This window comes from Saimiri boliviensis, chromosome 14 (genome assembly GCF_048565385.1).
Source record: "Saimiri boliviensis isolate mSaiBol1 chromosome 14, mSaiBol1.pri, whole genome shotgun sequence".
Lineage (NCBI taxonomy): Eukaryota > Metazoa > Chordata > Mammalia > Primates > Cebidae > Saimiri > Saimiri boliviensis.
Genome location: NC_133462.1, coordinates 72,926,945 through 72,943,266, shown reverse-complemented (window position 1 = coordinate 72,943,266; position 16,322 = coordinate 72,926,945). Strand labels below are relative to the sequence as shown.

Here is a 16,322-nt window from a genome sequence, read left to right as displayed (position 1 = left end):
GCAAGCTTGCAGCCTTCCAGCTCCAGATAGAGCAAAGGTAGAACCTCTGGGACATTCTTTTCTGATTTGTACAGAAATTACCCAGAACCTAAGTTTTCTGACCGTAACCTGTTGATCCTCAAATATTTAAGAACCAAACTGTGTGCCCTAAGCACTCTGCTATTATCAAGGGGGTGAATGTGTGTGTGTGTGGATGGAGAGAGGTGTAAACCAAAAATAAAATTCGAAGCCCCACCCCCACCCCCAACCATCTGAACGGACTAATTTCTCAGCCAGGGCTCTTATAAAATATATCCTGAAAGACTGGTTCAGGCCATGAGGGGAAGTGAGGGTCTGATACGCCTCATTATATATCAACGTGGACTTTAAATCTGATAAGAAATTTTAGACGTATTCTCTCTGAAGCCTGTTACCTGGAGGCTTTATCTGCTTAATAAAACATTAGTCTCCAAAACCTCTTAACCCAGATATTCCTTTCTTTGATCTCTTTAGACAAACTCAACCAATTGTCAACCAGAAAACGTTTAAATTTTCCTATAGCCTGAAAACCCACCCCCGCGTTGGAGTCGTCCAGCCTTTCTGGACCAAACCAATGTATTTCTTAAATGCATTTAATTGATGTCTCACGCCCCCCTAAAATGTGTAAAACCAAGCTGCACCCCAACCACCTTGGACACATGTTCTCAGGACCTCCTGAGGGCTGTGTCACGGGCCGTGGTCACTCCTATTGGGCTCAGAATAAATGTCTTCAACTATTTTACAGAGTTTGACTCTTTTTGTCGACAGAGGTTACACAAAACCCTCTCCTATGTAAGACTATCAGACGCACGTGATGCCGGTTGTAACGCCAGTGTGAAAAGCTGAACTGCGTGGTCTGTGCCTGTATACAAGGGGAGGTGCCCAAGGGGATTTCTCTTCACAGCTCATTGAGCATAGCTGACCTGCTAGCGATGGTCTGACACCTCCTGATTTCAGATCTGCCCTGAAAACAATTACATGAATATGCCCCTGCAACTTAGAATACTATTAGACCTGGAGTCTGAAGTCGACCTCCAAACCCCATCCAATCAGGTAAGGGAGAAAAGTGAGAGCCTAACATTCCCTAGCGCTCATAATGTATTATTCCTTTACAATTATTTCACTTTTTATCCCTTCCTCTCAGAGATAAGAAAAAGCCCTATTTCGCTGGGGTTCTGGACGAAGACTCACAGTTCATGTGGGCTTGTTCATCTCCACTTCTTTTTGCATGCCAGGGCAACTTTCCTGCAGCTTCCCTGACGGGAATATTTTCCGGACCTGGCCCGCGGCGGCCCGCCCCGCCCCCACCGTCCTCCCCGGACGCGCGCTGAGGCCCGAGATCCCGCTGCCCCCGCCTCCTCCACGCCCCTCTTACCCCATTCAGTCTGGCGATTTGCACTCGGCGCTGGCTGTTTTCTGCCAGCTGAGGCTGTTCCCGAAGCGCCGGGCTGGCGGTCCCGGGCTCGGCAGGGGCCCTGCGGGACGGAGGGGTGGCGGCCGAGGCCTGCGGGGCGGGCGGGCTGCGAGCGGCTGGCGCGGCGCGGGGACCCAGCGCGCCGGGCGGGAAAGGGGGCGGCGGCCGGCGGGGACCGAGCCCCGGTGACGCGGCGGGCGCGTGGCGGGCCCGGGACGCCCGGCCCGGGGATTGGCCTCCGCGCCGCTGCTCCCGGAGCATCCCTCGTCGCCTGGGACGTCGACTCGGGCCTCTTCCTCCGAGCAGCCCTCAGCGGCGCCGCCTTAGTGCTCCGGGTCGAGCCCGGGGAGGAAAAGCCTGGGGACGGCAGGGGCGTGACCCGGGCGCCGAAGGAGGTGTGCGGGAGGGCGGCGCGCGGCGGTCGGGCCGGAGCGGCCGGAGGGGCAGCGACCTCTGCGGGCGGGCGGGAGGCGGACGCGCCGGGGCGGAAGGGCCGCTCTGTCCCGGACGGGCGGCTGCCGAGCTCGGGCCCTGGCTGCGCGCTCACGTGGGTCTCGGCGCCGACGACCGGCGAGGTCCGCGAAACTTGGGTTAGGGTTTGTCAAGTCACCTGGAGCGACTCGGGGAGAAGCCGGCTTTCCCACCAGGGGCGGGGATCGCAGTCTCTTTCCTTTAGAAAGTTACTCCGACACTTTTGATCATCCGTCCATAGTAAGGAGGGAAACTAGAGAGCGTGGTTTGTCCCCGGGGAGGGAGTGTTGGAGGATCCCGTCCAGTGGGAAGAGCCGGTGTTAGCGGAGGGGTGCGTCCAGCCCGCGGGCGCTTCCGCCGGGTAAAGGGTTAACTGCATCCTGCCGGTTCGGTTTACATGTAAATAGAGAGCAGCTGCTCCGCGCGGCCCCGGCTGGCTCTTTTAAGTTTTTGATTGGTTGCCAATGACATCACCGCCCGTGTTATAACACCGAGGACCCAGAGCCGCGTCGGATAAGCCCTCCTTAAGGAGACGAGGCCACGCCTTCTTCCCCGCCCCCTAGGCTGCCCATTGGCCGCGGGGCTCTGTGAGGTAGCGGTCGGCTTTCTCCGGAGTTTTATTGGTCCAACGCGCCGTCGGTCGGCGGCGGGCCCGCCCCCTCAGAACCTTACATTTACAGTGTAGCAAAAGAGAAAGTAACTATGTTGCTGCTGGAGATCAATGAAGCCGAGTGAATGGGGGCTGAATGCGCGAGTCCATAGCTGAAGCGGAGCACCAGATGGTGGAAGGCTACACTTATTTATGAAGTAAGTGGAAGTCACCGCCACTACTCCTGAGAGCCCGGACTGGAGGTGGAGGAGTGTAAGGCGGTGCGTGTGCGTGTGTGAGTGTGAGTGTGTGTATGTGAGAGAAACAGAAATATAGAGAGGCGATGCTGACGGAGGAGCCACAGCAGGTAGGGTTATAAGGTTCCGGCTGTTGGCTCCTGCTGCCCTGTGCGTTTACTCTCTCTGCAGTCTACTTGGATTTGGGGCGAAGAAAAAATGAGGTTTGTTGGGATGCTTTACTGCAGTTTTAAATGCCCGGGGCTCATTAGCGCGCTGAGTGCCGAGGAGTGAAGGGGGAGCGGGGGGATGTTAAGTGCTCCAGGAGCGGGGAAGAAGCCTTCTCTAACCACTTAATTTTCTCTCCAGTGGTGGAAGGGAGAGGGGATAACTCAGTATTTCTCTGGGAGATTTTGCTGGGCCAGACTGGATGGTTTCACGGGCAGTATATACGCCCGACCCTGTGCTGCAGGGATGCAGATCTCTCTGTACACTCGGTGAGTGTGTGTGTGTGTGTGTGTGTGTGTGTGTGTGTGTCGCGCACTCTGTGTGAAGGTGGGGGTCCCAGCTTGTGTCTCTGTGAACACGCTTATGCGTGTCTCTCAAAAGAAATGGGCTGTTGATCTTGGACGTGCCCTACCAGGTAACACAATAGCGAAGACTTTCACCGCTTGGTCCAGCCTGGAAACAGTTATAGCTTCTGGAATAGTACGCGCTCTTCAGAAAAAAATACTACGCAAGGGAGGGAGGGGGTTGTTGGATCCTTCGCTCCCATCCAAAGGTGGGTGAGAGAAACCTGAGTCGGTGGAGATCTGCCGACGTGATGGGTGCGTGCCCCCGTGTGCGCGCGTGAGTGTGGATTCCGTCTGTGACACTTTGGTTCTATGTCAGAGAATGGGACGGTCGCGTGTGGACAGATGATAGATGGCATTTTTCCAGATAGCTCTTAAAGTTCGTTTAGGTGAGTGGCTCTTGCATGGGGTTTGCTGTCTTTGCTGTGTGTATGCCTAATACAAGAAGAGTTAGCAAGCCCGGGTCGTAGAGTGCCCCTGTGCCTGCAGGAGGAAGGAGCTGTCTTTTTGCAGACACTCTTTGAAATCAGAGATAGATCTCATGGGCAACAATTCACTGCCCCTTTCAAAGGGGACAGGCTAATTGGGAAGCCCTCTTTATGGCATCAGTACTCTTGAAGGGGGGATATCTATCTGTATGGAATTGAAACCTTATACAACGTGGCTGCCTCCCATTGAGAGAAGCTCTAGGATGCACAGTCTGTGCCAGCCGGAAAGATGAAGAGGGGAGAAGAGCCCAAGTTGTCCTTTCCAGGCAGGAGTGAGGGTGCGGGTAGGTGGGGGAGCAAAGCGTGATGGATTTGCTGGGGTTGGTATTTTCAGATCTGGCTTCATGGCTGAAAATTTCGTTTTGGGACACTAGTTAGTAGTCAAAAGGAGAAATGCAGATTAATTTATAAGAGGCCAAAAGAAAATATGTGAGGTTTTAATATGATTATGTTGTGCTTTTCAAAGGACCTCAATAGAATGGAAGGCAATAATAGCTCCAGGTTAAGGAGATTCACTTAAGGGGATCCTTTTATTCTGATTTGCAGAAAGTTGACATCCACCCTGATGTATATTTAGCTGCTGTACATTTCTGTGAACCACGCCAGGGCTCTTGGTTATCCCTTTGCCTTTCAAGCAAGTGAGGGAATTAAATGGCAAACATGCAAGGGTGGACAAATGGGTCTTTCTCAGACGTTTGCAGTGTACTTCTTCCCAAGAGCTGAGGTTCAGAATAGATGCCTCTTAAGAGTCTTCCCTTCTGTCTTCAGCTTTTCTAATTATTTGTGCTTATACCTTCTCTACAGCTGAACTTTTATGTAGGTCTAGGAAAGGTTGTTCATTGACATTTACAGCATTACATCCAAATTTAACCTTAGACTTAGCAACCAAATAGATTGGGGCCCTCAGGTTTGCATCCTCTTTGAATACATAAAAATGAGTTTCAAGTTTTGATAGTGGTATGATAAAGGGCAACTAGGACAACTTTGCTCAGCAGGATACAACAGCTTTTCCTAGGGATTGAATGAGACTGCCTTTTGTATCACGTGACTTTATTCTTTCTTTCCCCTTTCCCCTTCTTTACAGACTGTCTTGAGTTCTTCTTGAATTGCCAGTTTTCAGCCTCCTCATGCCTCCGTCTCCTTTAGACGACAGGGTAGTAGTGGCACTATCTAGGCCCGTCCGACCTCAGGATCTCAACCTTTGTTTAGACTCTAGCTACCTTGGCTCTGCCGCCCCAAGCAGTAACAGCCACCCTCCTGTCATCGCCACCACCGTTGTGTCCCTCAAGGCTGCGAATCTGACGTATATGCCCTCATCCAGCGGCTCTGCCCGCTCTCTGAATTGTGGATGCAGCAGTGCCAGCTGCTGCACTGTGGCAACCTACGACAAGGACAATCAGGCCCAAACCCAAGCCATCGCCGCTGGCACCACCACCACTGCCGTCAGAACCTCTACCACCTGCCCTGCTAACCAGATGGTCAACAATAATGAGAATACAGGCTCTTTAAGTCCGTCAGGTGGGGTGGGCAGCCCTGTGTCAGGGACCCCCAAGCAGCTAGCCAGCATCAAAATAATCTACCCCAATGACTTGGCAAAGAAGATGACCAAATGCAGCAAGAGTCACCTGCCGAGTCAGGGTCCTGTCATCATTGACTGCAGGCCCTTCATGGAGTACAACAAGAGTCACATCCAAGGAGCTGTCCACATTAACTGTGCCGATAAGATCAGCCGGCGGAGACTGCAGCAGGGCAAGATCACTGTCCTAGACTTGATTTCCTGTAGGGAAGGCAAGGACTCTTTCAAGAGGATCTTTTCCAAAGAAATTATAGTTTATGATGAGAATACCAATGAGCCAAGCCGAGTGATGCCCTCCCAGCCACTTCACATAGTCCTCGAGTCCCTGAAGAGAGAAGGCAAAGAACCTCTGGTGTTGAAAGGTAATGCCCCTGCTCCCTTCCCAAGCACGGTCCTGATTAGCTGGGTTCACTTTGGGTTTTCTCATAGAAGTGACAGCATTCTCCTTACCCTGGCTACCAAAGACCAAAATAGACTTCATTTTTGTCTTCCCTTCTATGTTCTTTATTATATTGGTTTAGTAAGAAAAACCCAGCAGCACTGAACTGGAAGCCAGAAGATCTGGGTTCTACCCTTAATTCGGCTTCTAATTTGCATTGTGCAAGTCATTTCACCTCTCTGGGACTGTTTTCTCATCTTTCTAAAAAGGGGCTTTATTCCACCAGATGATATCTCAAGTCATGCCTGGTCTGCTAGCTCTATTCCAATCAATCACTAGTTGGAAAGTTATTGTCTCTCAGACTTAACCACTGTTGATGGAGCAGAGGAAGGAGCAACCATGGTGAACTACAAGTAAACCTACAGATACCAGTTCTTTTTGTGGGAAATTCTTCCTCTTTCTCACCTTTCTGACCAGCTTGACTTTTATGTGGTTTATAAAGTGACCTTGAAGAAGGGCAGAGCTTATTCTAAGGCCCCATAAAAAGTGTAAGTTCACCAACTACATCCTCTGCCAAGGCTCCAAGGGAACAGAGACATTTTTATGAAACGCTCCCCGACCCATTGTTCTTTCTGGCCTCACCTGACAACAGCTGGCATCATGGTTCCTCCCAAGATGGAGTAATGTGTCATGTGTCCCAGTATACTGAATGCAGAATAACTCTGAGATTAGTGGAACTGAGCTCCAGCAGAAGGAATTACTCACCCACTCTTCTTGGAGCACCTTCCATACAGTGTTGCCTTACCTTTCAAAGTAGCCTTCATCTTGTGCCTAGCCTAATTGCTCCCCTTTGCCCTCAGATACAGTCCTTTGGGGCACTGTACATCACCTTCATTCGGCATCTTTTACCTGGTGGTGGTAGGGAGAGATAGTCATCTTCTTTCTTCTCTCCTTTTGTGTTTTGAGCCAAGGTACACATTTTCTGGGTCACATCTCCAACCAGTCTCCTAAAGTGTGTTGACCAAAGGTGTTGCAGAGTTTGAACACATTGCATATTTAAATTGCAATAGGCCATATGGGTGAGCAAGCTAGTTATTTTGTCTCTATGGGACAGCTCTGCCATTCTCCTTCTTGTCTTCCCAGTGAGGCATTCTGCCTTTTGTTAAGCAGCATTCTGGGAAATATAGTTCTGAATTCCATTGACACAGTCTCCTCTTCCCACCATCCACTCCCCTCAAGCTAGCCCTCATGGGGCTCCACTACCACAAAGGCACATTTCTCCTTCGGTCTGGTGGGCTTTGCTGGGAAGGAGAACATCGGGGAATTGTATGCAGAGAGTTCCAGAAGTGCCTAGGCATTTCTTGGTGATGGTGGTGGTGGTGGTGGTGGTGATGGTGGGTTTTCTTGGGGTCACAGATATGTTCAGATTTCTTCTGTGTAGCTCTGTATTTTGTTTCTGTATTCTTGTTTGGTTGACTTTGAGGGATTCCCTAACCCTGCTATTGTCTTACCATAATCTTGGCGTGTCTAGCCTCTTACAAATGAGAAAGTCCGACCTAGAAATCTCCCATTTGTAATAGTTTGTCTTGGGGAGCAAAGAGGAGGATAGCCCATGATCTTGATGAACTCCTGTTTTCTCATGCAGAGCAGGGATTCAAGATAAAAAGCAAGTCTTTTGTGTCTCCATGATCTGTGGAGAGGAAACAACGCAGGTCAAGATGCCCCTAGATCTGAACATGGGGGTGACTAGGTGGAGTTGCAGACCCTACTCTCTGATTTGCAGAGAGTAGAGTTTGTATGGGGTGACCCATCAGTAACTGAGAAGTGAATTTCCTGGATGCTACTGGTGAAAGTGGGGTGCCTCTTTCCCTTTCCTGTGGATGCAGCTGAGAAGCTGGACAGCCTGGGCTTGTTCCTCAATGTCAGAGAGTAAGATTGCCTCAATGGGGCGGGGCCGGACACACCGCTGACCTCACCACTAGGCGCCCCGGGCAGCCGCTGTGAGGCCTCGTCATTTTCGAGTTGGTGAGACACAGCGGCGGTCGACCTGGAAGAAGCTCTGGTGGTAGAGGTTAGATTATTTGTAGCTTTGGGGGCCTTTTCTTCAAATATCTGGGAATTTGGTTGAAAATATGTAGTTCAGGAGTGAAAGGATCTGTAATCTACTTTATAATTATCATTGTCATTGGCATTTTTGGGAGAATGGCCTAAAATTGGGATCAAGATGGAAAAGAAGGGAAAGGAATGGGTCAATATTAGAATGCCCTTCATTATCCTTTCAACTTGGTAAATCCGAGATTAATACCATAGCACCATTGTGATGAAGGACAGGGTGGGTATTCCCCAAAGGCATGACCAGCAGACTTCTCCTAGGTTCTTGAGTGGATCAAGCAGATCATTCTGGTCTGGCTTCTCCTCTCAGATTTATTTGAGTAATCCTCTTCCTTGGTGATAAGATTGTATTTCAGCAAGAGTGGTAGTGGTACCATTTTGGAATGAGTAATTTTTGCAGGGAAGTTGGTTTGGCGGGGGACATGGGGGCATGGTTAGAACATAAGGAGGACACTTCTAAGGGCTTGTTAATTTATTTTCAGAGACTTCAGTACAATCTTGGGTAATTTATGGCTGCCCCATCTGATGCTACAGTTTATGTTTGTAAACACTGGTTGCTACCCTCCCTATCCAAGCTCCTTGTCCCCTTGTCTCCATGCCATGCTCTCCATTTTTGGTGCTGTCTGTCAAGTAGAGCGGCTGCTAACTTGCCATTTTAGTAATGCTGTGTCAGGTTGGGAAGAAACCGATCAGAGGCATGGCAGCCCCTGGGATTAAGTTACTGCTCTAATTTACAGTGCCCTCCCTATTGTGAACTATGTTAGAATCTGTATTTTAGTCTCATCTTCCAAAGAATGACCTGTGCTTCTCTTTAACTTGGTGAAAATGATCCAAATGAATAAGTATTTAGGGATTAGGAGGTCTTTGAAAGAATTATAATCTGTTTTACTCAGAGTTGATTTTTAATCAACTAAAACTTTATTTCTAGTCAAACTGAATAAGAAAGCTAAACAATTCTAGACCATTCAAAATGAGAGCTACCATTTTTGCTATAAAGTTCTTGGGGCTCCTTTTCTTTTCAGCAAAGCTGGATCCAGGGAAATAATTAGTCATTTACCTGGAAAAGATAGTCTACTGCCCCCTCTTCTTAAAGAGAGTATATGCCTTTAAAAATGTTATGAGCATTTTCAAGCGTCTAGAAAAGCAGAAAAGTGTGTAATTAACACCCATATACCTATCAACCAGATTAAACAATTATATTTTTCCTATTTGCTTTATCTTTTCTGTTGAAATATTTAAAAATATGCTATAGATAACATTTTAATGTATTTAAGTATGTTTAATGTTTAAACTTAATGTTTCAAGTTTAATAAAGCTGGAAATATTATATAGTATAGTATAATATGAACAACATTTTTACTCCTAAATACTTCAGTGTCATGTGCCCATTTTGAAGTGCTTTTCAACTTGGAATCCCTCTGTGACTGACTGGCAGTCAGGTCTATTGAGGAGCTTCCCTCCCTGAGAGTGGGACGGCTTCAGTTGCCTCCTTGGGGTCTGGGTCTCCCTCTTCCTCCCTAATACGTCAGAGCCCATGCCTGTGCTTGCTCTATGCCGTTGTAAAACAAAGACTGAGCAACTGCTGCAATCTTTATAGCCCTGTTCTGTTCCAAAGGCCTTTACTGGGGACCGAGAGAAGAAGAGGGAAATGGTTTAAGAGGATGATCCATGGGGAGGATTTGATCATGCAGGGAGTTAGGCCTTTATAATATAAAACTTCATCACCCCTGGGAATTGAATACCATAGGTTGCACACTTTTCCTAGTGGAAAAGGATTCAGAAATATAAACTTGTTGGCAATGTCGAGTTCTATGAGAAAGTGGATGGCTAGGCTCAGAAATTCAGAGACCCTGTGAAAAATATTGTTTCTTCCCTTTTTGGGGGGATGGGGTTGGGAAGGGAATAAAAGTCTCCCCTTGTCTCTCAGAGATGTTAGGAGGATTTTTAAAAAGATATCTGAAATAAAGACATATCTACATTGACAAACTTGCTGTTGTTATTCTGGGCCTCTGGTTAACATTCAAGGCTAAAATGCGAAACATCAGCCTTGTAGCAAATGTTGGAGAAATGAAGACAGAACTTGGGATCTAGTCAGCTTGAATTCTAGTCTTGGCTCCTCTTTTACTAGGTATGTTCCCCTGGGCAAATTGCTTAATCCCTCAGTTCCTTAGTTACCTCATTCACAAAAAGAGGATATAACGATAGCTATATCAAAGTGTTAGTTTCTGAAATGGAAGAATTAATGTGTGTAAAGTGTTCAGAACTTTACACACATACATGGTAAGCATTTCATAAATATAGTAGGATGTTACTGATATTGATTGCAAAGAAATGATAGTGCCAGTATAAAGGCAAATTTTGCCCCTAAAGAGTACAGATGACAAGCTAGGTATAGCAGTGTGTGTGTGTGTGTGTGTGTGTGTGTGTGTATGTGTATGTGTGTTGCTATGGCCTAAAAATAACTTGGTGACTGTTAACTAATTTAAGTAGCATAGAGTTGGACTGCCAAGTAATTGCAAAAACATTGGGCCAAGAAACTGGAATAATTTGGGTATATCCCAAAATTATTTGTTTTAGTGAAGTTTATAAAAACATAATAATTCTGTCCAACTAATGTCCCATAACAAAACAATACAAGTGTAAAACCTTTTAGCTTTGCTTTTTGTTGCCTCTCATCATCTTAGGAGGATTTATTTTTAGAAGAAGGATTGAGGTCTGACTATAAAAAGGTAGATGGAAGGAGGGGTGAGCTGGTTCCTAAGCCTGGGGTTGTGATGAGTTAAAGTGGGAAGGAAAAAGGAAGGTGTTGAATGGTCTGCTCCTGTCTTTTAGGAAGTCCTGAAACTTCTTTCTGAACTGCTGAACAGTTAGTTGGCTGTCCTCTCTCTGAGCTTTTGGGTACACTCTCGTGCTTCCTAATTTAAATGTAGGTGAACAGATAATAGAAATGAACTCTCTCCCATCCACATTCTTGCTTCATCTGTTCCTCATTCATCATGTGCTCAGCAGAATGAAATTCTGCTCACTTACACCTGGGTTCAAATCTAGGCTTTCCACTGACCAACTGTGCGCCTTTAGGCAACTCACAGGATCTCTCAGAGGCCAGGTTTTCTTCATTATAAAACAAGTACAGCTTCAGGAGCCTAGGATGAAACGAGGTGATATAAAGTACCTGGCATGTAGACGGCTCTTAATAAATCAAGCCTCTGGACCCTGCTGTCCTACTCTCATGCCCTAATCTTAGAACTTCTTACATTGCGGGGAGCAGGAGGGGAGGGACTCGGGGTGGTGAGGAGGATGAGCAAGTCATTCTAAGCACAGCACTGTGAGAGCATGTTAAATATGAACACGCTTGCCCTTACCAATTCAGAACAGTTAACATAATCATCTGGCTTGTCAAGGACAAGTTCAAGAAACTCCTCTCCTGGCAATAGTAGATAATGATTTCAGATCAGAAAAAGCAAAGCAGGGGAGGGAAACTGAATAGGTAAAGCAGTTTGCCTAATTTTGTTTTCAAAACGTGTGAATAGGAGAAAGGAGAGGGATAATGGTGAATATGTACACTTTCCTACTTGGTCCTTGGGGCAAGCCCATCTGGAGGTCTGACCAAATAACAGGAGCAGAAAAACTTTCTGTCACATACTCCTGGTGCATACACCCACAGGGACTGGGTGGAAGCTTTTGATCAGTAGCAAAATCTAGTTCCTTCAACTCTGTGTTATCAGAAGCCAGAGCCTTCGTGCCCCAGCATTAGTGAAGAGCAGTTTGGGCATAAAAGTGTGTTATGTTGGAATGCTTAGGCAATTTAATCCAAGTTGGTTGAAAAAGATACACTACATACTAAGGGGACAAATTCTAGTTCCAGGAGAGGTCATCTCACCTTTTTTGAACCAAAGAATCCCAGCTTTGACAATAGCAAGAAACTTTAGAAGGCCCCTAATCCAGTAGTTTTCACTGCAGTCTGTTCATTGGTATCACCTGAAGGTGATTTATAACCTATGATGCTCAATTCCTGTGTCCAGAGAGCCTGATTAAATCGGTCTGGGGTGCAATTTGCACATCAAGATTTGTTTAAGGCTCCAGAGGTGATTCTGACATGCAGCAAAGTTTGAGAACCATTGATCTAGTCCAGTCTTCTCATTCTGCCACTGCAGAAAAGGGGCCTGGAGTGGTTTATGACTTGTCCAAGGTCACATGCGTGATTAATTTTAGGGACTTGGTCCTGAATGTTAAAGTGGGTCTTGCCAAGTTGATATTCAATAGATATCGATATATTGATGTATTTGTATGTATTATTATTTAATATCAACAGAATCTAATACATAGCATAAAATACAAGCTAATTAACATTTTTGAGTGCTGATGCCTTTTTGCTTGAATTTTGAGATTTTAGTTCAGAACTAAAAAAGACCAAAGTCTGAGGACTTTCGAAACCAGCAGTTCATGGTCTACATATATACCTGTATATTAGAATATGGACCAAATATTAATGTTGATTTAATCTCCACATCTAGTGAACCTAGTGGTTTAGGCTGTTTACCAGCTATCCAAACAGGTATCAAAGAAGCCCAACCATCTTAGCCTTCTAGGAACTTTTTGGTAGGTGGTCTCCAAGGCTATACAAACTTACGGATAGAGGAGATTCATTTGTTTGTTCAATAAACGTTGCTGAATGTCTTCCGTGTGCTAGGCACTAATCTGCAGGCTGGCGAATCTGCATCATAATGCTTATCATCCAAATGCTAGAAAGAGAACATAATGGATGAGACCAGTCTTCCAGATCCTTTTCAGCTTAAAATCATGTTCATGTTTGTATTCTTCATCCTCTTCTGCCACACAAGCTTATTTAGGGAGTGTTTCATCTTCAGGAAATTTTTTCCCCCTGTGAAGCACGTTTGTACCTTTTTTTTTTTTTTTTTTTTTTTTTTTCTCTTTTAAGAAATAGCCTGACCTTTTCTGAATACGTCACAGGCCAATAGAATTTCTTTCCAGTGCCTTGGTGTGAAAAGAAATGATCTGTTGGTTTTTAATGAAAAAAGAAATATATATGCCCTCTCTGCCTCAAAAGCTCAGGGCTGACAAGTCTTCTCTGTGTGGGAGAGTGAAACTTTGTAATTTGGATTTTATTAATTTTTTACATGTTGCTGATAGGAATAAGGGCTTTGTTTATTTCCCCTGCATGCTCTCTATGGAAAGAGGATGTGCTAAGCAAACAAGCATTGCAAACAGTATTTCAGAGACAAGGTTTTGACCTGCTTTAAAAAAAATGTTTGCAAGTACAATTAAAAACCAGTATAAGGGACAGGAGTGGGATGAAAACATGTCTCTAAGATATCAAAGCCTGCATTATTTCCCCTAAATCCCTCTCAAGGAGGATTTGAATCCCTCTTCAACAAAGTTTCTTTGGTTGTTTCTGTTATATATACTGTAGACTCTATATTCACGAGTGTAATCATACTAATTCAGAAGAAAAAAATAGGGAAAGAAAATGAGTACAACCTGTAGCCTGAATTTTATTATAAAAGATTTAAAAATATACATTTTATATCAAAATTGATGTAATCTTTTAATGATGAAGTCTTCAATTCTTTAGATGTTTTCATCCATAACCCAAGAGTGAAATCTTGGCATCAGTTTTATTTTAGGTTATGTATACATCATCTACTATTACTTAAAAGTTGGAGTTTACATATAGATATATATAGAGAGATAGAGATATATGTAATATTTTTTTCATTCTAGCCCCTCCCTCAAGCAAGATCCATATTTTATGTAACTTACAAGGAAAGGAAAGAAACGTTGAGCACAAGTTTTTGGATAAGAAAGTGAGTTATGCAGGCCTAGTACTTTCATACAAGACAAAGGCTGTTACCCCACGCTCTGCCTCTGGCAAAGTAGAGAATCACTTACAGAAGAAAAGGATTTGTGGATGCCTCAAATTTTCTGCATTGCCCTTCATGTTTCATGTGTGGCAAAGGCCTACTCAAGCTACTGCCCCCAACCCTGGGCCCCTGACCTGAATTTCAAAGAAAACAAAACAAAGCGTAACTCTTCCTGAGTGCTTCCACAAAGGGATTTTGCTTCCTTGCCTTACCACTTAAGATAGGACCACTGTCAGGCATCTGCTGTCCATGGCTCATACCAAGTAAACAGATTAAACTGCCTGATCCAGGGAGTAGCATCAGGCCTGTCCTCCCATTGAGGAGCTTAAACCTCTCATGTTCTCATATGAACTCGACTGATCTGATTTTGTGTCCTGAGGCAAGGAGGCAGTTCACCATTTTGCATCAGAACATCACTTATAAGATCTATTTATTTTATGGAAGAAATAATCTCACGTTCTTTGTATCACAGCCCTGAGCTTCACTACCATTGAGCTAAGTATTACCAGCTGTTGCTACTGGCAAGAGAGAAGCAAAAAACGAAAGGAGAAAAAGGAGGGGTGAGGGAGTCGACAGACAAGAATCACGTGAGAGTAGAGGGTCTCAGGGGGACAACAGCGCATCTCCTGGCTCCCAGACCCGAGTTCTGGGCTTCAGTATTCAAGACTGTGAGTCATTTTCTTCAATTGTTAGAGTGTTTCTATTCCCATCTTACAATACTAAGACTAGCCACAAACTTCTAAAAGGGCCTTCCCTGAAGAGATAGGGGATATTTTCTGTTTTTTCTTTTAATTTTTATTCTTATTAAAATGCTATGTTTTCATGATAAGACTTTAAAGGGATGCATCGTATGGTTCCCATGAGGTGATATTTTAATCTGCCAGCAGAACATCAGCTAAGCACATAGAACTACTCTGGCTCTGACCAACCTATCATCCCTGAAATGAGAAAATTATTTTCCAGATAGTTTGGAAGAAAAAAACAATTAAAAGCTATCAAATGCTTTCTAGATGCTGGTCATTGGGCCGTCATATACGTGTCTTATTTAGTTCTCAGAGAAGCTCTGTGAATGTCATTTTATATCCTAGCTTTTATAGCTAAGGAATCTGAGGAACAGATTAAATATTTTCTCCCTTGTTATTAACTAGTGAGTGAGAGGATAAGAATTGGAATCCAATTCTTTTGATTTCAAAGCCCACGTTCCATTCAGGCTGGCCATATCTATTTGCAAATTAGCTATACATCTCATTCCTTATAGTGGCTTTAGTTGTGCTTTACTTCTGCCTTATTACAATGCCATCTCCCTTTCCCCATTTTTCTTATATATCCTCATATAAAAATTCAGTGCTAAATTGAGTAGCCTATTCTGTGTACTTCAGGTAGAACTGGCTTCCCAGTAACCTTGCCTCAAATTCTATTCCAGCTTTTGGAAACTTTACATTTTGGTCATGACAGTTTTTTTTAAAATGACAAATTGATCAGAACAAACTTTTCAAAATGTGATAATTCTCTCTAACATATATGAGATATTTCTTCTATACCAGATTCTATGCTAAAAGTGTTAAGTCTTATGATCACATTCCAATTTACATATGAGGGACTGAAACCTGGAGAGGTTCAGGCACCTGCGCAGAGTCACTCAGCTGGTGCCTAGTGGATCCTGGGTGTAGCTCTTATATGCTTCTGCTTAGTGTGCTTTGATGCCTGGAACCTTAGAATTCATTCTCTTAGTAGCCTGTGGAGAAAAGGATGATATTTCCTGCTTCTGCGTGTATTAATAAACCCACTTTCTAGAGTAGAAGTAGATGAGTAAAGCTAAAGAAAAGTACAGGTACAAAGTTAGGTATCATGAGCAAGAAAGAATCTGTGAAGAGTATGATGACTACATCCTAAAGACTCTAATGCCCAATGATATCTGATTGTTTATGCTTTATATTCATTATCTGTCCTATTAGTGTGGGTTATAATGAAAACTATAGATTTTTTTCCTACAAGGATGTGAAGAAAGAATCTCTAGTAGGTGGTTATTGCCCTTTGGGAAGGTTAATTCTCAGGGATAAGTGAACAGATCCTATCAAACCATTTACTATTTAGAATCTCTCCTCTCCTTTCCTAATCTTTCTTATCTCTGTTCTTCCCTTCTATCCTCTAAGCCTACAGATTTGGCTCAGCTAATCTGAGGGTGTGGCAAAGAAAGACCATGGGGAAAATAATAATGAACACATTTGAAGGACAGCAGGATGGACCCCTTGGAATCCTGCTTTAGGAGCAGCATTCACAGAGGCAGAATCTGTCTTCTGACAGAGCACCCAGCTGCACACAGTTAAAGTATGTGACTGTTCTCTCAGATACCAAGTAGAAAGTTTTGTCACTGTCTAAGTTCATTTTATGCTGCTAAAACAGAATACCTGAGATTGAGTAATTTATAAAGAACCAAAGTTTATTTGGCTTATGGTTCTGGAAGCTGGGAAGTACAAGAGCAGGGTGCCAACATCTGGCAAGCGTCATCCCATAGTGGAAGGCATCACACGATGAGCAAGTGTGCAAGAGGGGGAGAGAAAATGGGGGCTAAGAGTTCATCCTTT

The 16,322-nt window shown here is 44.8% G+C and overlaps 1 protein-coding gene across 2 annotated transcripts in view; it reads left to right on the top strand.

Annotated features, from left to right (window-relative positions):
- The first annotated feature begins 957 nt into the window (after positions 1 to 957).
- Positions 958 to 16,322, top strand: part of DUSP10 (dual specificity phosphatase 10) — a 42,796-nt gene continuing 27,431 nt past the window's right edge. The window contains exons 1-2 of one of the 2 annotated variants that reach the window (XM_074385227.1): positions 958 to 1,071; positions 4,873 to 5,726. In XM_074385227.1, the coding sequence (XP_074241328.1) occupies positions 4,916 to 5,726 (811 nt within the window). In that variant the 5' untranslated portion in view covers positions 958 to 1,071; positions 4,873 to 4,915. Of the gene's footprint in view, positions 1,072 to 1,944; positions 2,711 to 4,872; positions 5,727 to 16,322 lie in introns of those variants that run through there. The other variant, XM_003930332.4, reaches the window with a different exon arrangement.